General features: G+C 51.3%; 1 protein-coding gene across 1 annotated transcript; it reads right to left on the bottom strand.

The window, feature by feature from the left end:
- Positions 1 to 16653: 16653 nt before the first annotated feature.
- Positions 16654 to 18858, bottom strand: RABIF (RAB interacting factor). The gene is made up of 2 exons (XM_065403671.1): positions 18697 to 18858; positions 16654 to 17736 (listed from the first exon to the last, which is right to left on the bottom strand). The coding sequence occupies exons 1-2, from the start codon at positions 18856 to 18858 to the stop codon at positions 17491 to 17493; spliced, it is 408 nt and encodes a 135-aa protein (XP_065259743.1). The 3' UTR covers positions 16654 to 17490.
- Between the last annotated feature and the right edge of the window lie 6347 nt (positions 18859 to 25205).

The raw sequence follows: 25205 nt of genomic DNA on the forward strand, positions 1-25205 counted from the left end.
ATAACTATGGTTAACTCTATCCAAGGCCTTCTCCTGGTTCATTGAAACAAGCCCCACATCCAGATTACAAAGTTTGCTGACAGTAAAAACATCACAAATTAAAAGCAAATTATCAAAAATACATAGGCTAGGAATGCAGTGTTTGATCAGGCTGTGTCAAGGAGTCCAGACACTCCTTCAGCCAGTTAGCTGAGACCCTAGATAAAATCCTATAATCAGAACAGAGACGGGAACTAGGTCTCCAATTCATAGAGTCAGAGAGATCCCTCTTTTTTGTGCAGCAGGGTGATCACTGCCAAAGGCAGATTAAGATTTATGAGGCCCTGGTCACAAAGAACATTTGGGCCTCCCACATGCCCCTCACCATGGAGGCCCGCCCACTGCTCCCCCCCCCCCCGCCCCAGGTCCTGTCCCCTGGCCAGGTTGGAAGCTGGGCCATGGTAAGAGCCACCCGGGGAGCCCCAGACCCTCCACCTGCCCTGTGTGGTGCATCCTTGGGGGTGGGGACATGGACCAGGGGCTGCTCTCAGGAACCCTGGCACCCTGCCCAGGGCAGTTGGAGGGTCTAGGGCTCCCTACAGCAGCCCAGGCTCCCTGGGTGGCTCTTACCATGGCCCGGCTCTGGCTTTTGGCCTGGCCAGGAGGCAGAGCCCCACGGGGAAGAAGAGGAGCAGGGGGTGGGGACAAAGTTCCAGTGGCTCCCCTACTTCTACACAGGTTCTGGAGCTCCTGGGGGGCCCCCAAATTGGCCGGGGCTCCTGGGCACAAGCCCTGTGGGCCCGTGCGTTAATCTGCCACTGATCACTACCCTGCAGCAACTAAGAGGCTGCTCTTTCTTCTGGATACACTCCAACACCACTAGAAACAAGACAGAACCACTAAGATGCTAGAAATGCTTGTAAAATGTAGATGGCAACCCAACAATACCTGAGGCTTTGCCTGTAGAGAGCTGCTGGACTGCAACAGAGAGTTCCTGCAATTACAGGGGGCATCTAGGCACTGCTGTTCCTCACCAGTCAGATGGGGTAACCTCTGGTGCAGCTCCTCCATTGCCAGCACATCCCAGGCTTCAGGTGAATACAGAGTACTGTAAAAAGAAAAAGCTGCTTTCTGGATCTCAACAGGATCAGCTGTCAAACGACCATCCAGCAGCCAGAGGCAAAAAATCTTCCGATGGTCTGTAGACTTTTTTTGAACCCTAAAAAGAGCCTGATGGGAGCTCCAGTTTCATGCAGCTGAGTAAAGCAGGCCTGAACCAGGCCTTGCACCTTGCACCAACACGTGCCTGAGGTCCAGTACTTCCCAGTTAAGGTTTGGTGAATCTGCACTGGGTTTTCTACATCAAGGCTGCCATGAAGACCCAAAATGTCTTGTTCTAGGACACTCATGGCGTGATGCAAGGACCATGTGGCAGCTTCAAGGTGAGACTTCCTCACCTTACTCAAAAAACTTTGAGACAGAAAATCTTTCTCTGATCAACTGAGGTATCCCTAAAGCAGGGCCGGCCTTAAGGAAAATGGCCCCCACGGGCTCCCCATTCTCCCATCACCCCTAGCCCCCATGGGCTTCCCACCCCCCATTACCTCTGGGCCCCGCTGCCTCCCCCCTGTGCTTAATTTGTATTGAAAGAGATGCCAGAGCTCAGCCCTGGCAAAAATTAAGCTGCCGGCCTGATAGCGGGCGCTGCTGGTCAGGCAGTCAGCTCTGCAGGCAACACCACTGCCAGTATATAGTGTATTGCAAACCTTCTGCACTGCTGCTGTGGCTTATGGTACCTGGTGCTCTGGCTGCAGCTCAAGGCTGGCTTTCCACTGTCACACAGGGGCTGCATCTTGCCCTCTGGCCACTCCTGGCTCACCAGGGGTGCCATTTCAGATTTTGGTGGTGGGGGGCAACTTTAACCATGATTCCAGGAGCTACTTAGGCACCTGAAAACTCTAGTTTTTTTTGCAGATTGTGACAAGATGGCCAATGTTCGCATGGTGGGTCCCGCACTTTTCGGGGGGGAGGGTCTAAGACGCCACCCCTTGCCCCTGCTCTTGAGCACCGAGGGCCCCGCTAGTGGCCCGGGAAGGTGGTAGAGGAGGGAAGCGGGGGAGGGGTCTGGGTTTGCTCCTCGCTCTGAGTCCCAGCCCCTCGCAACCCCTGCGGGTTTCTGACCCTCTTCCTCCTTGGGTAGGGTTACCCTCAGTTCTTAGACGCTAGGGCAGGGTCTCCCTTACTTCGGTTCTCTGGTCTTTCAAATCTCACAACACGCCTCCAAGCTCCAGTCCTCTCTCCTTCCTCCTCCTCCCTGACTGCCTGAAGCGGGGGGTTTCATTAGGTTCGTGACAGGGCCTTAATTGACTACAGGTGCGCCAATTAACCTGTAGCAACTCTCCCTAGTCTACAGGGAACCATGCTTTAATTAGTCTAGGGCTTATATATTTCCCTTCTATCACTCTACCACTGCTCCCTGGCCCTCCTGTATCACATATTCCTCCCCACCCCGCTCAACACCACAGGGTTGGGCTACTTGGGACGAGAGACAGGCTGGCCGTGTTGGCTTCCGGCTCTATGCTGTATCCGGAAATGGAAAGGTTGTAGGGATAGGAACCATCTAGTCACTCGTGCATTCTTCTTCTTGTTTGTGTGCATCCATTGGAGTGGGGTGTGATCTGTCACAAGGGTGAACCGCCGCCCAAGCAGGTAGTACCGTAGAATCTCCATGGCCCATTTAATCGCTAGGCATTCTTTTTCTACTATGGCGTACTGTTGCTCCCTGGGCAGGAGCTTTCGGCAAAGGTAAAGGATCATGCTCCTCATCCCCCACCATCTGTGAAAGGACGGCCCCAAGTCCTACCTCCGAGGCATCTGTTTGTAGGATGAATTCCTTTTTGAAATCTGGGGCTATGAGCACTGGATGGCTGCAAAGGGCTCTCCTTAGGTTTGTGAAAGCTTCTTCTGTTGCCTTGGTCCACTTAACTATCTCTGGGCCCCGAGCTCTTATCAGGTCCGTCAGAGGCACTGCCCTTCTGGCAAAGTGAGGGATGAACCGACGATAGTACCCCACTATCCCTAAGAATGCTCTGACTTGCTTCTTGCGGATTGGGAGGGGCCATTTCTGTATTGCCTTCACTTTGTTCCATTGGGGCTTCACCAGGCCCCTTCCGACTACATACCCGAGATATCTGGCCTTGGCTAGCCCTATTGCACATTTGGATGGATTAATGGTGAGGCCAGCCTGTCTAAGAGCATCTAGTACGGCTTTCACTTTCCCCAAGTGCGTCTCCCAGTCAGGGCTATGGATTACCACATCATCTAAATAGGCGGCAGCATACTTGGCATGGGGTCGAAGTAATCTGTCCATCAATCGTTGGAAAGTTGCGGGGGCCCCATGGAGCTCCAAAGGGAGGATGGTATATTGGAAGAGGCCATCAGGTGTAGAGAAAGCGGTTTTTTCCTTGGTGTCCTCAGCCAGAGGGATCTGCCAGTAGCCTTTTGTCAAGTCCAAGATGGTCAAGTATCGGGCCTTGCCTAACTGATCCACCAGCTTATCACTACGTGGTAGCGGGTAGGCATCAAATTGGGATACCTCATTTAACTTCCGAAAGTCATTACAAAATCTCAGAGTGCCATCAGGCTTGGGGACCAAGACAACAGGGCTGGACCACTGGCTGTGTGATTCCTCAATCACCCCAAGTTCCAGCATCTTCCTTACTTCCGCCCTAATTTCTTCTCTTTTTGCCTCTGGTATGTGATATGGTTTTATTGTCACCCTTGCTCCAGGACAGGTGATGATGTGGTGTTGGATCAGCATTGTACGGCCTGGTTGTGTGGAGAACACGTCTTGGTTCCACTGGATCATTTCAATGACCTGTTCGTTGTTCTGGGGCTAATTTAGGGGATATCTTTACCTGCCCTTGTGGGCCATCTGCCTGGAATGGAGCCGGGAGGACGGTCAGGCACGTCTCCCGATCGAGCCAGGGTTTCAGTAAGTTGACGTGGTATATTTGCTCTCGCCTTCGGCAGTCTGGCTGCTTCACCTTATAATTCACCTCCCCAATGGCCTCCACGATCTCATAGGGTCCATGCCAACTGGCCAGGAGCTTGCTTTCTGTTGTTGGTACCAGCATGTAGCGATGCGAGACTCACCCCTGCGGCGCCTCCTGCTGGTCTCCCTTGCCCTCTGCAGGCCAAGGTCCCGCTTGTCGCTGGCCCCCTGTCCCTCCCGGACCCCGGTGCCCCTCTCCCTTGGGTGCTGCCCCCTGGCAGTACCCCCACTCTCTGGGCTCTCCTCCCAGGGGAATCCCCACCCTCTATCCCCACCTTGCCTCAGTGTTCACTCCCAGTCCTCATCTAGCCCCCGCACTCTGGGGCAGACTGCAGTCCATATCACTCATCATCGACAAGGGGGGTTTGAACCTGCTGCCTCCACCACCCCCGGGCTGCACCTTTATAACCCCAGTACTTTTTCAGGCCTTTGGCTAGGCCTGCAGCCTGGGGGTTTTCCAGGCGGAGCTCCTCGGCTCCCTTGCCCTATTCCCCAGCACTGCTCTACTCCAGTACTTTACTCAAGTCCCAGGCAGCCAGGCCCTTCTCTCTCTGCGCCAAGAGAGAGACTGCCTGTGCTTCCGGCCCACAGCCTCTTTATAGGGCCAGCTGCGGCCTGATTGGGGCGTGGCCCAGCTGTGGCTACTTCCCCAATCAGCCCAGGTGTTTCCCTACCACAGCCCTCTCCCAGGGCTGTTTTACGCCCTTCAGGGCAGGAGCGGATGGCCACCCCGCTACACAGCACCAGTACCTATTCTCCTGGTTGAAATTTCCGTGTTTTTGCCCGACGATTGTAGTAGGTTCATTGGGCCTCTTGTGCTTTCAACAAATGCTCTCGTACTATGGGGGGTCACTTGGGCTATTCGTTCTTTCATCTGGGCCACGTGTGCAATGACGTTCTTCCCCGTGTTGGGTTGTTCCTCCCATTCCTCCTTCGCGATGACTAATATGCCACGTGGGTGGCATCCGTACAGTAGCTCGAAGGGGGAGAATCCAATAGATGTTTGGGGAACTTCTCATATTGCAAACATCAGGTATGGTAGGAGGATATCCCAGTCTTTTCTGTCTTGGGCCACCATCTTTAGGATCATGCTCTTGAGAGTGCAATTAAATCGCTCAACCAGACCATCTGTTTGGGTATGATAGACTGAAGTCCGCAAGGCTTGAATGCGGAGCAGGGTACATAAGTGTTTCATTACTCTCAACATGAAGGGAGTCCCTTGATCTGTCAGGATCTCCTTAGGGATGCCTACCCTAGCAAAAACCTGCACCAGTTCTTTTGCGATCACCTTGGACGTGGGGTTTCTTAAAGGAATGGCTTCGGGGTACCATGTAGCATAGTCCAGGATGACGAGTATGCTTCAGTGGCCCCGGGCCGTTCTTTCTAGTGGGCCCACTAGATCCATTGCTATCCTTTCAAAGGGAACTTCAATTATAGGCAAGGGTACCAACGGGGCCCTTAACTGAGGTCAGGGGCTAAGCAGCTGGCACTCTGGGCAAGAGGTGCAATAGCGCTGGACTTCTGCCTGTACCCCCGGCCAGTAGAACCTCCTTAGAACTCTATCCAGGGTCTTGTCTGCTCCTAAATGTCCCCCAAACAGATGACAGTGAGCTAACTCTAATACGGCCCTTGTGTTTTTCTGTGGCACCAAGAGCTGTTCTACTACCTACCCCTGTATTGGCACTACCCAGTACAACAGATCCTGTTTGATTATATAGTATGGCCCTGGGCCTTTGGTTTTCCCTTCTACTGGCACACCATTTACCTCTACCACCTCCTCCCTCACATTTGCATACAGGGGGTCATCGGCTTGGTCCTGCCCAAAATATTCACGTGTGGGACCGATCTGACCTGATTCTATTGGATTGGATTCCCCTCCTTCTCTTGGGGTGCTTCTGCTTTTGCTGGGGGCTGTCTCTAGATCTCCACGGGGTCTCCTTCCAACCAAGGCAGCTCTCTGGTTTGCCGCCAAAATCCTGGTTCCTAATCTTTTGTCTGCCCTCCTTTCCCATCTGGATTTCCGGGACTTCCCGGGGGTGAAAATAACTCTGGGGAAAACCCAGCAAAAACTGTGGTAGGGCCATCCATGGGTGCCTTGAACTCTGCTCGGGGTTTACTTCCCTCCCCTAACTCGATGGGGGGGGAGTAGGCTATCGAACCCAGGAAAGTCCCTGACAATTAAGACTGGGTAGGGGAGCTTGGGGACCACCCCTGCAGTCATCTTGGTAGTGTTTCCCTGGATCTTAATCTGTATTGGAATTGTGGGGTAGAAATTTACTGTGCCATGGACACATGCCGCTCATGGCCCGGCTCAGTTGGTCTTGCCCCACTAACTTCCCTGAGACCACTGTGACAGCACTCCCAGAGTCCACCAAAGCTATGGTCTGGATGCCGTTCATCTTTACCGGCCTGGTGTAATCATGTGGGGCTGTCACAACCCCCACCAGGCTGATTAGGCCACATTGGTCTCCAGGATCCCCCAGGTTGCATTGCATGGGCTCCTCCCTGTTGGGGCACTGGGCTGCTATATGCCCCAACTCCCCACACTCATTACAGCGATATCTCATCCCAGAGGTTGCCCTCTGTCTTGGGCCCTCTGACGCGCTCCCCCAGCCCTCTCCCCCCAGACCCTCAAGTCCCTTTGGGGCCTCAGGACACTCCTTGGTGCCTGTTCTTCCCGCTATGGCTTTCCTGGAGTTCTCGATGATCCAGGGCCTCGGGCTCGGGACTGGTTTCCTGAAACGCCATGTTTCACCTCCCGAGGTTTCGAACAGTTCACAGGCTGCCAGTTGTCTCTCTACAAGAGTGACCAGTTCGTCATAGATGGAGGGATCATTCTGGCCTACGCAGGCTCAAAGGCCCGAGGGTAGTCCCCTCATATAGTGGTCCAGCACCAGGATCTCCATCATTTTCTCTGAGCTGAGAGCCTCCGGGCGTAACCAGTTCCGGGCTAGGTGGATTAGGTCAAACAGTTGTGACCGCGGTGTCTTGTCTTCACAGTATTGCCATTCATGGAACCTCTGGGCTCGCAAGGCTGTCGTTACCCCTGCCCTGGACAGGATCTCCTCCTTCAGTCTGGGGTAATCTGCCGCCTCCTCTGCGGTCATATCATAGTAGGCCTTCTGGGCCTTCCCGCACAAAAATAGGGCAAGGATGCCCGACCACTGGTCTTGGGGCCAGGCCTCCCACAGGGCTGTCCTCTCGAAGGCCAGGAGGTACGCCTCCACATCATCCTCCCGGGTCATTTTCTACAGACAGTAGCTGGCCCGTATGGTCCACGTCCCGTCATACCCGTGGCTCAGCTCCGTAAGGGCCTTCTCTTGGTTCACTAGTTCCTGCAGCATGGCCCGATCTTGGGTGGCCTGGGTCATCATCAGGTGATTGGTCTCTTGCTGCAGCCGCATGGCCTCCTGTTGGGCAGCTCCGTGGACCTGGGTAGACTCCTGCTGGGCGGCAGTGGCTTGCACCAGTGCTTTGACCATGTCCTCCATCATGGGGCAGGGTGGTCATGACCCACCCTGGATTATGTTCACGGTGCAGAAATCCCACCTCTTATACCACGTGTGACAAGATGGCCAATGTGCGTATGGTGGGTCCCGCACTTTTCTTCGGGGGGGCTAAGATGCCACCCCTTGCCCCTGCTCTTGAGCGCTGAGGGCCCCGCTAGTGACCCAGGAAAGTGGTAGAGGAGGGAAGCGGGGGAGGGGTCTGGGTTTGCTCCTCGCTCTGAGTCCCAGCCCCTCGCAACCCCTGTGGGTTTCTTACCCTCTTCCTCCTTGGGTAGGGTTACCCTCAGTCCTTAGACGCTGGGGGAGGGAGTCTCCCTGCCCTGCCGGGGCAGGGTCTCCCTTACTTTGGTTCTCTGGTCTTTCAAATCTCACAACACACCTCCAAGCTCCAGTCCTTTCTCCTTCCTCCTCCTCCCTGACTGCCTGAAGCAGGGGGTTTTATTAGGTTTGTGACAGGGCCTTAATTGACTACAGGTGTTCCAATTAACCTGTAGCAACCCTCCCTAGTCTACAGGGAACCATGCTTTAATTAGCCTAGGGCTTATATATTTCCCCTCTACCACTCTACCACTGCTCCCTGGCCCTACTGTATCACAAGATAATAACTTCTATAAAATCGACCTAATTTCGTAGTGTAGACATACCCTTTGAGTGAAGACCAGGTCTCACCCTCAAATGCAGTACATGAACTGTGGGTGGAAAATGGGTATGGCTGCGGAGACAAGGTCTGGCCTTGAATATTTGGCAAGTATGGCTTTTCCCCAGCTGATTCGTATGCTGGAGCAGGGTGCTGGCTCAGCCTGATGGCTCTTGGGAATAGGCCTGGAGGAGTCCTGGGAATTCGCCAGCTCTCCATAGAGCTGCAACACCCTTTCATCCCCCTTTATCACTGCCTTCAACTCACATTTCTGACCCTGCCCCTTGAGCTCTTTTGTTTTGCCTTTTCCACGATGTGTGTGGTTGCCAACAGCCTCCTGTGTAGTTCTGAGGGCTGTCCTGGCTAGAGCTTCTTCAGCTGCTCACTGGCCTGCCCTGGCTCAGTCACCCCCTCCTCCAGCTTAGGTGCCTTCCCTCACCCTTCCACCTCAGAGCTGTGCAGCTAGTACTACAGCCCATGTTGTCATAGAATCATAGAAAATCAGGGTTGGAAGGGACCTCAGGAGGTCATCTAGTCCAACCCCCTGCTCAAAGCAGGACCAATCCCCAACTAAATCATCCCAGCCAGGGCTTCGTCAAGCCTGACCTTAAAACCTCTAAGGAAGGAGATTCCACCACCTCCCTAGGTAACCGATTCCAGTGCTTCACACCCTCCTAGTGAAAAACTTTTTCCTAATATCCAGCCTAAACCTCCCCGACTGCAACTTGAGGCCATTACTCCTTGTTCTGTCATGTGGTACCACTGAGAACAGTCTAGATCCATCCTCTTTGGAACCCCCTTTCAGGTAGTTGAAAGCAGCTATCAAATGTCCCATCATACTTCACTTCTGCAGACTAAACAATCCCAGTTCCCTCGGCCTCTCCTCATAAGTCACGTGCTCCAGCCCCCTAATCATTTTTGTTGCCCTCCGCTGGACTCTTTCCAATTTTTCCACATCCTGCTTTTAGTGTGGGGCCCAAAACTGGACACAGTACTCCAGATGAGGCCTCACCAGTGTTGAATAGAGGGGAATGATCACGTCCCTCGATCTGTTGGCAATGCCCCTACTTTTACAGCCCAAAATGCCGTTAGCCTTCTTGGCAATGAGGGCATACAGTTGACTCATATCCAGCTTCTCATGCACTGTAACCCCTAGGTCCTTTTCTGCAGAACTGCTGCCTAGCCATTTGGTCTCTAGTCTGTAGCAATGCATTGGATTCTTCCATCCTAAGTTCAGGACTCTGCATTTGTCTTTGTTGAACCTCATCAGATTTCTTTTGGCCCAATCCTCTAATTTGTCTAGGTCCCTCTGTATCCTATCCCTACCCTCCAGTGTATCTACCATTCCTCCCAGTTTAGTGTCATTTGCAAACTTGCTGAGGGTGCAGTCCATGCCATCCTCCAGATCATTAATGAATATATTGAACAAAACCGGCCCCAGGACCAACCCTTAGGGCACTCCGCATGATACCGGCTGCCAACTAGACATGGAGCCATTGATCACTACCCATTGAGCCCAATGATCTAGCCAGCTTTCTAGCCACCTTATAGTCCATTCATCCAGCCCATACTTCTTTAACTTGCCGGCAAGAATACTGTGGGAGACCGTATCAAAAGCTTTGCTAAAGTCAAGGAATAACACATCCACTGCTTTCCCCTCATCCACAGAGCCAGTTATAGAAAGCAATTAGGTTGGTCCGACATGACTTGCCCTTGGTGAATCCATGCTGACTGTTCCTGATCACTTTCCTTTCCTCTAAGTGCTTCAGAATTGATTCCTTGAGGACCTGCTCCATGATTTTTCCAGGGACTGAGGTGAGGCTGACTGGCCTGTAGTTCCCCAGATCCTCCTTCTTCCCTTTTTTAAAGATGGGCACTACATTAGCCTTTTTCCAGTCATTCGAGACCTCACCCGATCGCCATGAGTTTTCAAAGATAATGGCCAATGGCTCTGCAATCACATCCACCAACTCCTTTAGCACCCTCGGATGCAGCGCATCCGTCCCCATGGACTTGTGCTCATCCAGCTTTTCTAAATAGTCCTGAACCACTTCTTTTTCCACAGAATGCTGGTCACCTCCTCCCCATGCTGTGCTGCCCAGTGCAGTAGTCTGGGAGCTGACCTTGTTCTTGAAGACAGAGGCAAAAAAAGCATTGAGTACATTAGCTTTTTCCACATCCTCTGTCACTAGGTTGCCTCCCTCATTCAGTAAGGGGCCCACACTTTCCTTGAACTTCTTCTTGTTGCTAACATACCTGAAGAAACCCTTCTTGTTACTCTTAACATCTCTTGCTAGCTGCAACTCCAAGTGTGATTTGGCCTTCCTGATTTCACTCCGGCATGCCTGAGCACTATTTTTATACTCCTCCCTGGTCATTTGTCCAATCTTCCACTTCTTGTAAGCTTCTTTTTCGTGTTTAAGATCAACAAGGATTTCACTGTCTTGGTAAGCTACACAAGTGTGTGTCTCATAAGCATGTAAATACCTGCACCTCCTCACTCACTATCAATGGCTAAACATTTAAAATGAAATTACAAAATCACATTTGTGAAAATATTATTATGATATGGATATGACATAACTGGAATGTACTTTATTCAAGATGGATCTTGTAAGGTTTCATTGGAAAGGTTATGATTTCCTGAATGTGATTATCCAATTTGTATGCCTGAATCATTTCTCAGAGGGTAGCTGTGTTAGTCTGTATCCACAAAAACAGCGAGGAGTCCGGTGGCACCTTAAAGACTAACAGATTTATGCCCAAATAAATCTGTTAGTCTTTAAGGTGCCACTGGACTCCTCGTTGTTTTTGTATCATTTCTTTATCTGAAGTTAGGAATATTAAAATCATCGAATCATAGAATATCAGGGTTGGAAGGGACCTCAGGAGGTCATCTAGTCCAACCCCCTGCTCAAAGCAGGACCAATTCCCAACTAAATCATCCCAGCCAGGGCTTTGTCAAGCCGGGCCTTAAAAACCTCCAAGGAAGGAGATTCCACCACCTCCCTAGGTAAAGCATTCCAGTGCTTCACCACCCTCCTAGTGAAATAGTGTTTCCTAATATCCAACCTAGACCTCCCCCACTGCAACTTGAGACCATTGCTCCTTGTTCTGTCATCTGCCACCACTGAGAACAGCCGAGCTCCATCCTCTTTGGAACCCCCCCTCAGGTAGTTGAAAGCAGCTATCAAATCCCCCCTCATTCTTCTCTTCTGGAGACTAAACAATCCCAGTTCCCTCAGCCTCTCCTCATAAGTCATGCGCTCCAGACCCCTAATCATTTTTGTTGCCCTCCGCTGGACTCTTTCCAATATTTCCACATCCTTCTTGTAGTGTGGGGCCCAAAACTGGACACAGTACTCCAGATGAGGCCTCACCAATGTCGCATGAAGGGGAATGATCACGTCCCTCGATCTGCTGGCAATGCCCCTACTTATACAGCCCAAAATGCCATTAGCCTTCTTGGCAACAAGAGCACACTGTTGACTCATATCCAGCTTCTCGTCCACTGTGACCCCTAGGTCCTTTTCTGCAGAACTGCTGCCTAGCCATTCGGTCCCTAGTCTGTAGCAGTGCATAGGATTCTTCCGTCCTAAGTGCAGGACTCTGCACTTGTCCTTGTTGAACCTCATCAAGTTTCTTCTGGCCCAATCCTCCAATTTGTCTAGGTCCCTCTGTATCTGATCCCTACCCTCCAGCGTATCTACCACGCCTCCCAGTTTAGTGTCACCTGGAGTACTGGTCGCCTGCCATATTTACTATTCTTTCTACATGTTGGGATGGTTTGTTCCTGCAACCACAATAAGGATTCTTTCAAATATAGCCAGCTCTCCTGGACCCCTTTGCCCTTCATGTTATTCTCCCAGGGGATCCTGCCCATCTGTTCCCTGAGGGAGTCAAAGTCTGCTTTTCTGAAGTCCAGGATCCGTATTCTGCTGCTCTCCTTTCTTCCTTGTGTCAGGATCCTGAACTCGACCATCTCATGGTCACTGCCTCCCAGGTTCCCATCCACTTTTGCTTCCCCTACTAATTCTTCCCTGTTTGTGAGCAGCAGGTCAAGAAAAGGTCTGCCCCTAGTTGGTTCCTCCAGCACTTGCACCAGGAAATTGTCCCCTACACTTTCCAAAAACTTCCTGGATTTTCTGGGCACCGCTGTATTGCTCTCCCAGCAGATATCAGGGTGATTAAAGTCTCCCATGAGAACCAGGGCCTGCGATCTAGCAACTTCTGTTAGTTGCTGGAAGAACGCCTTGTCCACCTCATCCCCCTGGTCTGGTGGTCTATAGCAGACTCCGACCACGACATCACCCTTGTTGCTCACACTTCTCAACTTTATCCAGAGACTCTCAGGTTTTTCTGCAGTTTCATACCGGAGCTCTGAGCAGTCATACTCCTCTCTTACATACAATGCAACTCCCCCACCTTTTCTGCCCTGCCTATCCTTCCTGAACAGTTTATATCCATCCATGACAGTACTCCAGTCATGTGAGTTATCCCACCAAGTCTCTGTTATTCCAATCGCATCATAGTTCCCTGACTGTGCCAGGACTTCCAATTCTCCCTGCTTGTTTCCCAGGCTTCTTGCATTTGTGTATAGGCACTTAAGATAACTCATCGATCGTCCCTCTTTCTCAGTATGAGACAGGAGTCCTCCCCTCTTGCGCTCTCCTGCTCTTGCTTCCTCCCAGGATCCCATTTCCCCACTTACCTCAGGGCTTTGGTCTCCTTCCCCCGGTGAACCTAGTTTAAAGCCCTCCTCATTAGGTTAGCCAGCCTGCTTGCGAAGATGCTCTTCCCTCTCTTCGTTAGGTGGAGCCCGTCTCTGCCTAGCACTCCTCCTTCTTGGAACACCATCCCATGGTCGAAGAATCCAAAGCCTTCTCTCCGACACCACCTGCGTAGCCATTCGTTGACTTCCACGATTCGACGGTCTCTACCCAGGCCTTTTCCTTGCACAGGGAGGATGGACGAGAACACCACTTGCGCCTCAAACTCCTTTATCCTTCTTCCCAGAGCCACGTAGTCTGCAGTGATCTGCTCAAGGTCATTCTTGGCAGTATCATTGGTTCCCACGTGGAGAAGCAGGAAGGGGTAGCGATCCGAGGGCTTGATGAGTCTCGACTATGTATCTTTATTTAAAATGGGTTACTTTGGGTGTCACCCCCCAACTAGCCCTTCAGGTAGAACGAGAAGGCCAGACAGTGCTAATGGGCCATTAGCAAAGACAATCGTCTGTAAAAGAGCTTAGTCTTCCTGTGGACGCTCGAGGCAGCCTACGAGCAATGGCTGCCACAGCCCTGCAGAGACATGGGTCTGAGTCACGTGGTACTGGACACCCCTCCTCCCCTTTTGGAATGCCAGTGTTTTTCCACTGGAAGACAAAGGGTTCCTGCGTTACACAAGAGCTATATAAGGCAGGGGAGTGACATCATCGTGATTCTCCTCTGCCTCCCCACCCAAAGAGACCTGGAAGCAAGAACTGAAGGTGGGGGGGGAAGGGTTGAGCCCAAGCTGGAAGGGCATCTAGCTTGTGAGTAATAATATCTGAGGTCTCACGCTGGAGACCAGTGCAGATGCCTTTCAAGACTTTCTGTAATCTGCCTGCAACAATATCTAGGGTGAGAAATTACTATTTGTAACCAATTTCTTTAGTGAAACAAGCTTAGTTTGCGTGTTTTGTTTTATTTGCTTAGTAATCTGCTTTGTTCTGTTTGCTGTCGCTTTAACCTTTTGTAGTTAATAAACTTATTTCTTGTTTATAATAACTCCATTGGTGCAATTCATAATTGGGGGGCAGGTAAGAGGCTGTGCATACCTTCCTTCACATTGAGGGAGGAGGCGGATTTCATAATATACCTTTGGGTCTGCACTCCAAGGGAGCTGGACACCTGAGTGCTGGGGAAAGTCCCTTAAGCTATCTTCCCAGAGCTGATTTCAGTGTCTGTGTCATTCTGCAGTTGGACGTGGCCCTGCCTGTGGGTGTGCTGGAGGAGGCTTAATAGCCTGGCTCAGCAAGACAGGTAAAAAGGGGGCCCAGGATGGCAGAACAGGCGGGCTCAGTGATATCTCAGGATATCAAGTGGCATCTTAAAGGGGGCAACCCATCACAACATTATTCAAAGGGGAGGGAGGGGTGTAACTAGCTTCCTGGACTTGATTTGATCTCTAATCACGTCATGATATTCATTAAAGAAATGGGGCTGCTCAGCAGAGTATGGGGTAGATTGGGGTGGCCAACCTGAGCCTGAGAAGGAGCCAGAATTTACCAATGTACATTGCCAAAGAACCACAGTAATATGTCAGCAGCCCCCCATCAGCTCCCCCCCACCGCTTCCAGTGCCTCCCGCCCACCGGCAGCCCCGCCAATCAGCGCCTCCCCTCCCTCCCCAAACCTCCTGATCAGCTGTTTCATGGCGTGCAGGAGGCTTGGGGGGGGGGGGGGGGAGGAGCGAGGACACGGCAGGCTCAGGGGAGGGGGCAGAAAGGGGTGGAGTGGGGGCAGGGCCTGCGACAGAGCCAGGGGTTGAGCAGTAAGTTTCCCCCCTCCTCCCCCCGGCACATTGGAAAGTTGGCGCCTGTAGCTGCAGCCCCAGAGTCGGTGCCTATACAAGGAGCCACATATTAACTTCTAAAGTGCCATATGTGGCTGCGGAGCCACAGGTTGGCCACCCCTTGGGTAGAGAGTAAGGAAAACCTAGGTATGGCCCCAAAACTAAATGAATACATTGTCTCAGTCTTCAATAAAAAAGATGACATAGCTGACAGAGGCAAAGGCAGGACGGCTGATGGAAATGAGTGTATAGAAATGAAAATGGACACATCTGCGATAGAAACAAAGCTCACAGAGTTTGATGTGTACACGTCAAGGGGCTCACATAATCTCCACCCCAAAATACTGAAAGAACTGGCACATGAAAGTGCAAATCCAGTTGTAATCCCTGGAGGACAGCGAATGGCTCACTTGACAATTGCCCTGTTCTGTTCATTTGTTCTGAAGCTGCGGGCACCAGCCGCTATCAGAAGACAGGCTACATAGACCATTGGTCTGATCCAGAGTGGCGGTTCTTATGTAATAAATTATCCAATTGTGGGGTAGTACCGTGTGACTGAAGAATAGGAAACATAGGGCCTACATTGAAGAAAGCAGGGGGAAGTAATCCAGGAAACTACAGACCCATTAGTGTGACCCCCAGTACAAGACTTTAGAACAACTTTTGAAGGAAAGACTGAAAGACATGGTGGAAAATGTGATAAAATGCAACATGACTCTCTGTAGGACTCCCTTATCCCCATTTACCACTATACCACTCTTTGTGTTATTCAAGTTTTATCAGCAATGATTTTGTATTTATTTCGTTACCTCACTGATAAAAATATTGAAGAGCATCAGGCCAAGTACTGAGTCCTGTAGAACCCCACTAGAAACACCCTGATTTGATTATTCCCCATTGACTACTTTTGGAGACCTGTGAGTTAGCCAGTTCTTAATTAATTTAACGTATTCTTTATTAGTATTGAATATTGCTAATTTTTTAATCAGCATGCTATGCAGTACCAAGTCAAACGCATCGCAAACATCTAAATATATTACATGTATACATTTATCTTTATCACCCAAACTTGTAATGAGGTTGAGCTTTTCAAAACTGTCCAGAGCACGTAAGCAAATATTTTCTTAAAGTTAAAGGATGTGTCTAAAATCCCTTGGCTGCTCTGCAAACCTGAAGCTAAATTTGGGGCACCAGGCTCACAGTTCAATCAATGACTTCAAATAGCACACACCCTTCCTAGTTTAACCTGAATGACACAGCAACGTGAAAATGCTATAGTTGCACGTCCTTAATCCTGCCGAGTCACTGAGTCAGCTAGCACTTGGAGAATGATTTGGTTTTCCTTTGATTTAGAAAGTTCATGAAGTTTACCACAGAAATATAAGCAGAAGTCCATGTAGCAGTGTTCTCTCTCTGAAACCTTACCCTACAATCCCAAAACCCAGGACAAAGCGGCTGGTTTATTATTCAGATATGTCATGCTGTTTTCTTTTAACTCACAGAGTCCAATGCTTTCACATGCATCAAGATAATGAAGTTTTAAAAAGACAATGATTATTCACTATGCATTTTTAGCTAAAATAAATGTATTTCAAGTCCCTCCCACCAACAGCTAACTTTTGTAATTATCTGGTCCATATCGAGGACCATATTTGCTGACACTCAGTTTCCAATTTTTTTTTCCTGTACACTATGTTAAGAACTTGACTTTTGTATTAAGGCAGCTTGTTCTAATTTTAAGCAAGTTTCACAATCACATTTCTGGAAAGACCTTAATAAACTTCTCACCTGAGTCTTAATCAAATGTACTTGCAGTGTGACCAGTAAGTCTACAGCAAGCAATACAAACTTGCAAAAATGTATACTTTACTGTCCTCCCTCATTAAAGTCTCTACAGACAAAAGACAATACAAACATCACACTGAAAAACATGGAATAAATTTAATTGAACATGAATATTGATTATAGCAGTTCAAGTACATTTACTTTTTGCAATTTGACTATGGATTTTATCTTACATAGGAAACACCCTTATACTTCCTGCAAAATGAAACCTCCACAGCAGCACCAGCCCAGGGCATCTTTCATTGCCAGGCCGTGAACAATTTAAACTGTAAATGCAAGCAGGAAAGTAATCTTTTAAAAGGAGGGAGAAAGCTGCCCGGGCTGTAAACTTTTACATGTGGCACGAAGGGCAAACCCTGTAGTCCAAATCATAGTGAGAAACCACTAAAACTGGATAAAATGCCTGAGAAAATGGGCAAAGTTCTATCTACCTAGCTGTCCTCCCAAAGGTGCAGTTCCAAGATTGTTCCTCCCTTTTGGAGAAAGCTTTTTCATTGAAATACATTGCAATGTTCCATATTCCAGTCAAAATTTAAATTAAAAAACAAACCATGAGTTTCTGTGGGAAAGACATCTGGTGACAAGAGTTATGCTCACATTTTACAGTTCAGGAACCAAGATGAGACTGCCCATGAGTCAGGACTAAAAATCAGAAATGGAAAGATTGTGGAATCGCCATCCCTGCATTACAGTGGGAGGAAGGACCAGAGGAAGCTGTAATGCACGGAATGTGACAGTAATTGCCCATTGCTTTAAATAAGGTGTTAAGATGAATCCATGACATGTTCAAGTCCACGCGCCGGTGCCTCTGGCTTCATGTTGGTACATGTTAAGAGCTGTGGAATGGTTGCACTGAGGAATCCTGGCCACCAGCTGGGATGGCCTCGCAGAGTCCCAGCTCGACTCAGGATGCTACTCATGAGAAACACGGTCCAGGGCTATGTAGAAGCTCTTCTTATCATCTAGGCAGTGCCAGCCAATCGGCCCAATCTCACAGTCTGCGCATATGAGGAACTTTACATTCCCAACGTCCTTGGTGAACCCAATATTCTCAAAGGAAAACATGTTATCTACGAGCCAGTGATCCTGGAGCACGTCCCCATCCGGAGAGTTGCTGGCAAGCAGGGCCGTCTTCTTCTTCATGGAGGGAAGGAAAAGCTATCAAGGAACAAAACACGGCATTAGCCATTTATGCACACGAGCCATTTACAAACATCAGCTATCACCTCTACAGGCTCAGCTCCAATGCACTCAGAGCTGCAGAGCAGACACAAAGGACGAGAGATATCCCTGCCTCACAAGTAGGCACAGCCTAAGGGTACGTCTACACCCAGCCGCTAGTTCGGCGGCTGGGGATCGAAGTTCCGAGTTCGATTTATCGCGTCTGGTGTGGACGCGATAAATCGAACCAGGAAGTGCTCGCCGTCGACTGCGGTACTCCAGCTGAACGAGAGGAGTACCGCGGAGTCGACGGGGGAGCCTGCCTGCCGCGTGTGGACCGCGTCTGAACCGCGGTAAGTTCGAAGTAAGGTATGTTGAATTCAGCTACGTGAATTTGCGTACCTTACTTCGACTTGGGGGGTAAGTGTAGACCAAGCCTAAGAGACATGCCGCAGACACACACAGCGATATAAATATAAGAAAAAAGCCATCACATGGTTGGGGGCAGCACAAGGAAACAAGGAGCCAATCCCGCAGTATGTTCAGCAGTGGTCTCAGGACACCAACAGCCTCCCCGGTCAGGCTGTTGTGCAGGCCAAGGAGAGTTGTGAGCAGGATCTGAAGGGTGATGAAGTATCTGAGCCCACGAAAGCTTATGCTCTAATAAATTTGTAGTCTCTAAGGTGCCACAAGTACTCCTGTTCTTTTTATCTGAAGGAGGACAATGAAGCAGGAAGGGGGCGTGGGGCTGGGGACTGGAGTCAGGGGCTGATCAGGAATCACTGCGGATACCAGGTGATCGGTCAGGGCCCCGCTGATGGGGGCAGTGGGCGGAGCTGCGAGGTGCCAGGGCGCGGCCTGCTGACGGGGAGAATGGAGCCGGTCCCGGCGGGGGAAGGCAGAAAGCAACCGCTGCCGGGCCGGGCCGGGAGTCCGGGCCGAGGGGAGGGGCCGTACCTCTCTGCGCGCGAAGGTGGCGGCGCCGGGCAGCAGCACGCGCGAGCCGCAGCGCTGGCACAGCACGGCCTTGCGGTTGCGGCCCCGCGCGCAAACCAGCTCCTCCGCGCCTGGACTGAGAGGAGCTGCTGCCGGTTCCATCTCCGCGCAGGGCGCCGCCATGGCCGCGCAGGCGCATTAGTGCCGCCTCGGCGCGCGCAGCAAGGGCCCGGGCGGGGCTAAGGTTCCTCGCGGGAGGCGGTGTGGTGGCGCCGTGGGCAGCGCTATGGGGCTATTGGCTATGTGGGGCTATTGGCCTGGGGCAGGGGACTACCACGGGTGTGGGGATTGCTCCAGGAGCAGGGCTGAGTGGTGACGTAAAAGCCATGGGGAGCTATACGTTGGGTGACCATATTTCCCAAAGGAAAAACAGGACACAGCGTGGAGCTAGCCCCAGTCCCCACGCGGGGCTGGCCCGAACCTCCCCCTCCTCTGAGGCTGGGCCAAGCCCTCCTCTCCCCTGGGTGAGGCTGGCCCGAGTCGCTGGCTCAAGCCCTCCCCTGTCCCTCACGTGGGGCTGGTGTCGCTGCTCACCCAAGCCCTGCCTGCCCCCTGCCCAAGCCCTGCCTCCCCCCTGTATGTTCCTCCACACCCCACTTTTTTGACAAAAGTGGGCATTTGTCCAGTTTGCTCTTGCCCACTGATCAAGTTGGCAAATGAGACAAATGCCCACTTTTGCCAAAAACGTCGGGACGGCCGGGACAAGGTTTAAAAAAGGGACTGTCTCGGCCAAAATGGGACGTATGGTCACCCTAGCTATACAGCTAGAAGTGGAATGAGGACAGAGCTGTGGCATGGGGTCACAGGCATGGGGCTATGGGGTAAGGGTAGGTAACATGTGATGGGTGGTTCCAGGGGCAGGGCCAGGGCCAACAGTGGGTGGGTCTATTGGGATTCGGTTAGTTTGAGAGCTGCCTCTCCATATCCATATCCAGCCTCTCTCAGGGGGCAGTGCAGGGCACCTGCTCTGTCTTGTTCTTGGTGATGCTTGGGGCACGTGGGCTCAGCTGTGGGGTTGTGTGGGAGGGGATGCTCTGGGTCTTTCCTTTTGTCTGAGAGGTTTGTACTTGTAGCTTAATCAAGAGGTTTGTCAGGTGATTTGGCTGGGCAGCATCGACTAGTGATTGGAGCTAGGGTGACCAGATGTCCTGATTTTATAGGGACAGTCCCGATTTTTGGGTCTTTTTCTTATATAGACTCCTATTACCTCCCACCCCCGTCCCGATTTTTCACACTTGCTGTCTGGTCACCCTAATTGAAGCCCAGAAGTGGGAATTGAGAGTGCTGGACTCAGTTCCCAGAAGTGAACTTCTGGGACTTGTCTAGAAAGGAAAGTCACAGTGCTATAACTAGGGTGACCAGACAGCTACACAGAGCTAATAAAATGTGTGGATGACACGAAGTTGGAGATATAACCAACATGGAGGACCAGAATATCCTACAAGGAGATTTGGCTGACCTTGAAAAATGGCGTTATAGAAATGGGATGAAATTTAATAGTGCAAAGTGCAAGATCATGCACTAAGGGTATGTCTACACTACGAGAGTAGTTCGATTTTACTTAAAGCGAATTTGTGGAACCGATATTACAAAGTCGAATGTGTGTATCCACACTACGGACAGTAATTCGACTTTGTGAGTCCACACTAACGGGGCAAGCGTCGACATTGGAATCGGTGCACTGTGGGCAGCTATCCCACAGTTCCCGCAGTCCCCGCTGCCCATTGGAATTCTGGGTCGAGCCCCCAATGCCTGCTGGGGCAAAAAATGTGTCGAGGGTGGTTTTGGGTAACTGTCGTCATTCAACCGTCACTCCCGCCCTCCATCCGTGAAAGCGCCGGCGGGCAATCAGTTCGCACACTTTTCTGATGATTGACAGCGCGGACGCCACAGCACTGCGAGCATGGAGCCCGCTGCGGTCATCGCTGCAGTTATGGCCATTGTCAACACCTCGCACCTTATCATCCACCTTTTTCAGAGGCAGATGCTGAGAAATCGGGCAAGGCGGCTACGGCAGCGTGGTGAGGACATTAAGTCTGAGAGGGGCACAGACCTCTCGCAAAGCACAGGACCCCGCGCCGTGGACATCATGGTGGCAATGGGTCATGTTGATGGTGTGGAACGGCGATTCTGGGCACGGGAAACAAGCACGGACTGGTGGGACCGCATAGTGCTGCAGGTCTGGGATGAATCACAGTGGCTGCGAAACTTTCGGATGCATAAGGGAACTTTCCTGGAACTTTTTGAGTTGCTGTCCCCTGCCCTGAAGCGCAAGGACACCCGGATGCGAGCAGCCCTGACTGTCCAGAAGCAAGTGGCCATAGCCCTCTGGAAGCTTGCAACGCCAGACAGCTACCGGTCAGTCGCGAATCACTTTGGAGTGGGCAAATCTACCGTGGGAGTTGCTGTGATGCAAGTAGCCAACGCAATCGTTGAGCTACTGCTCTCAAAGGTAGTGACCCTGGGAAACGTGCAGGTGATCATAGATGGCTTCGCTGCGATGGGATTCCCAAACTGCGGTGGGGCTATAGATGGAACTCACATCCCTATCCTGGGACCAGCCCACCAGGCCAGCCAGTACATTAACCAAAAGGGCTACTTTTCAATGGTGCTGCAAGCACTGGTGGACCATAGGGAACGTTTTACCAACATCAACGTCGGATGGCCGGGCAAGGTTCATGATGCTCGTGTTTTCAGGAACTCTGGTCTGTTTAGACGGCTGCAGGAAGGTATTTACTTCCCGGACCACAAAATAACTGTTGGGGATGTGGAGATGCCTATAGTGATCCTCGGGGACCCAGCCTACCCACTAATGCCCTGGCTCATGAAGCCCTATACAGGCGCCCTGGACACTGAAAAAGAACTCTTCAACTACCGGCTGAGCAAGTGCAGAATGGTGGTGGAGTGTGCTTTTGGACGTCTGAAGGGGAGATGGAGAAGCTTACTGACTCGCTCTGATCTTAGCGAAACCAATATCCCCATTGTTATTGCAGCTTGCTGTGTGCTCCACAATCTCTGTGAGAGCAAGGGGGAGACGTTTATGGCGGGGTGGGAGGTTGAGGCAAATTGCCTGGCTGCTGATTACGCCCAGCCAGACAGCCGGGCGATTAGAAGAGCCCAGCGGGACATGCTGTGCATCCGGGAAGCTTTGAAAGCTAGGTTCCAGAGTAAGCAGGGTAACCTGTGACTATTAAGTTTAAACAGAAGCTGAACCTGCCCCCGTTTCTTTACCCAGTTAATGTTGACTATCCTCTCCAGTTACCAACCCCCTTCCCCCCCTTCCAACACACCTTTAAAAATAAAATAAATGAAACTTTGTTCATTAACACTGTTTTCTTTATTAAGGATTTCGTGGTAAAGTGTTGAAACTGGGATGCAGACTGTGGTGGGGAGCGGGTGTAGTGATGGAAAGGACGCTTCTAAACTCGAGGAATGACAGGCTCCTGCTCCTAGAGCGGTCTGCAGTGGTGGACTGGTTGTTTCAACAGAGCCTGCCACCCCTCCTTTTCGGGACTCTGTGTGTGGGGGCTATGTGACTTTGTGGCGAGGGAGGGCGGTTACAGATCCCCTGCTGCGTGGCTCTGTCATCCAGGCTAAGGACCGCTGCATAAGATCTGTAACCGCCCTCCCCCGCCACAAACTCACATAGCCCCCCCACACAGAACATGAAAACCACCTCCCAGACTGACCAGGGTGCCTAGTGACTGCAATGTGTGTGTGACCTTCTGCTGAACCTGCCCCCATGTCTGTACCCTGGTAAAGGTGACTGTCCTCTCCAATTACCAACCCCCTTCCCCCCCTTCAAACACACTCTCCTCTAAAAGAACATGATGGAAACAGTAATTAACAGAAACGTATTTTTTATTAATAACTACACAGGGGATGAAACTGGGACTGGGGCTTGGGTGAGGTGCTTTTGGAGTGAAGGAAAGGACGTATCAAATCTTTGGGAATGAGAGCCTTCTGTTACTTGAGCAGTCTGCAGGGGTGGAGTGACTGTTTTCACGGCCCCTGCCGCCCCTCCTTCTTGGGACTTTGGGTGAGGGGGGGATGGGACTTTGTGGCGGGGGAGGGCGGTTAGAGAGAGACTGCAGCGGGGCTCTGTCCTCCTGCCTCCAGTCCTGCAGAACATCTACAAGGCGCCGGAGCGTGTCCGTTTGCTCCCTCATTAGTCCAAGCAACGTTTGAGTCGCCTGCTGGTCTTCCTGCCGCCACCTGTCCTCCCGTTCGCTGTGTGATCGCTGGTATTGCGACATGTTCTCCCTGCACTGGGTCTGCTGCTCTCGGCTCGGGAGCAGCCCATAAGTTCTGAGAACATCTCGTCCCGTGTCCTTCTCTTTCGTCGCCTGATCTGTGCCAGCCTCTGGGAGGGGATGCTGGGGTAGCTCGGGAGACACTCGCAGCTGTGGGATGGGAAAAAGGGAGTGAATTCCTCAGAAAGATACAGTTTTGCGAACAATGAATATAGTCTTTCTCTGTGAACAAGACCATGCACAGCACCTATCACATGCGCACTCAGGACAAGGTCGAATTTTCGGCCTTCCCATTGAGTGCCTGGGGTCTTGCTGTACAGATCACACAAGCGGGGCCGGACACTGGAATTCGGCTAACAGGCGGACATGGTAAGATGTAGACTTTTGGCTGCTTAAAGCTTAATTTATAGCAGTGCCCTCCTTTCATGTTTCAAGCAATGCTCCTAGCGTTGGCCAGTTCCTGCTGCCGGCAATCCGGCCAGCATGAACTCTGCCCCTGTCCCACCCCCCTCGCGGCTGTCCCCGGGAAAGATCCCTGCATGCTGCCCCTGTCACGCCTCCACCGTGTGCCTGTAAACGGCCGGTTACAGTTATGTAAAGGAACAGGCAATCAGTCCCAATACTAACATTTCCCTAATTCAAAGCAGGTCACCATGAGTGATATCACTCTGATGAGGATTTCGGAGACAGAGAAAGACCGCATGCTGCGTGAATGCCAGCAAGCACCAGGGCAGTATGCCACCAGGCTTTGCGAGGCAATGATCCCGGAGTACTTGCTGCTAGCCTGGCGCGGAAAAGTTTCCTACCATGGAGGATGCAATAAGGCCGCTCTCCCCAGGAACCTGATGCAAAGGCTTTCACAATACCTCCAGGAGACCTTCGTGGAGATGTTCCAGGAGGATTTCTGCTCTATCCCCGGACATATTGACAGAATTTTCCAGTAGCTGCACTGGCAAGGACTAAAAACTAAAGCGCCTAGGGCAAACTAATCATGAAAAACCCATTGTTAAGATACCATTCCTATTCTGTTCAAAATAAATGTTTAAAACACTTACCTACTGATGTTTCCCCTGATTTACGGTCTGGGTTACCGCCTTGGGAGGGTTGGTAGGGGATCTCCATGAGGGTGATGAAGAGATCCTGGCTGTCAGGGAAATCAGCGTTGACAGCGCTGTCGACTGCCTCGTCCTCCTCATCTCCTTCCTCATCTTCCCCGTCCGCGAACATCTCAGAGGAAGCGGCCGTCTACAATACCCCATCGTCAGAGTCCACGGACAGTGGTGGGGTAGTGGTGGCGGCCGCACCTAGAATGGAATGCAGTGCCTCGTAGAAACGGCATGTGTGGGGCTGGGATCCGGAGCGTCCGTTTGACTCTTTGGTCTTCTGGTACCCTTGTCTCAGCTCCTTAATTTTCACGCGGCACTGCGTTGCATCCCGGCTGTATCCTCTCTCTGTCATGGCTTTGGAGATCTTCTCGTAGATCTTCGCATTCCGTTTTTTCGATCGCAGCTCCGAAAGCATGGACTCATCGCCCCACACAGCGATCAGATCCAAGACTTCACGATCAGTCCATGCTGGGGCCCTCTTTCTATTCTGCGATTGCATGGTCACCTCTGCTGGAGAGCTCTGCATTGTTGCCAGTGCTGCTGAGCTCGCCACGATGTCCAAACAGGAAATGAGATTCAAACTGGCCAGACAGGAAAAGGAATTCAAATTTTCCCGGGGCTTTTCCTGTGTGGCTGGTCAGAGCATCCGAGCTCGGACTGCTGTCCAGAGCGTCAACAGAGTGGTGCACTGTGGGATAGCTCCCGGAGCTATTAGCGTCGAATTACATCCACACCTACCCTAATTCGACAGGGCCATGTCGAATTTAGCGCTACTCCCCTCGTCGGGGAGGAGTACAGAAATCGATTTAAAGAGACCTCTATGTTGAAATAAATAGCTTCGTTGTGTGGACGGGTGCAGGGTTAATTCGAGTTAACGCTGCTAAATTCGACATAACCTCCTAGTGTAGACCTAGGGGACTAGCAACAAGAATTTTTGCTATAAGCTGGGACCTTATCAGTTGGAAGCAGCAGAGGAGGAGAGAGAAGATGACTATGAGCTGCTAATGTGATGTGGCCATGAAAAAGGCTAATGCAATCCTAGGATGCATCAGGCAAGGTATTTCCAGTAGAGATAGAGAAGTGTTGTTAACATTGTACAAGGCCTCATCCA

Source organism: Emys orbicularis, chromosome 4 (assembly GCF_028017835.1).
Source record: "Emys orbicularis isolate rEmyOrb1 chromosome 4, rEmyOrb1.hap1, whole genome shotgun sequence".
Classification (NCBI taxonomy): domain Eukaryota; kingdom Metazoa; phylum Chordata; order Testudines; family Emydidae; genus Emys; species Emys orbicularis.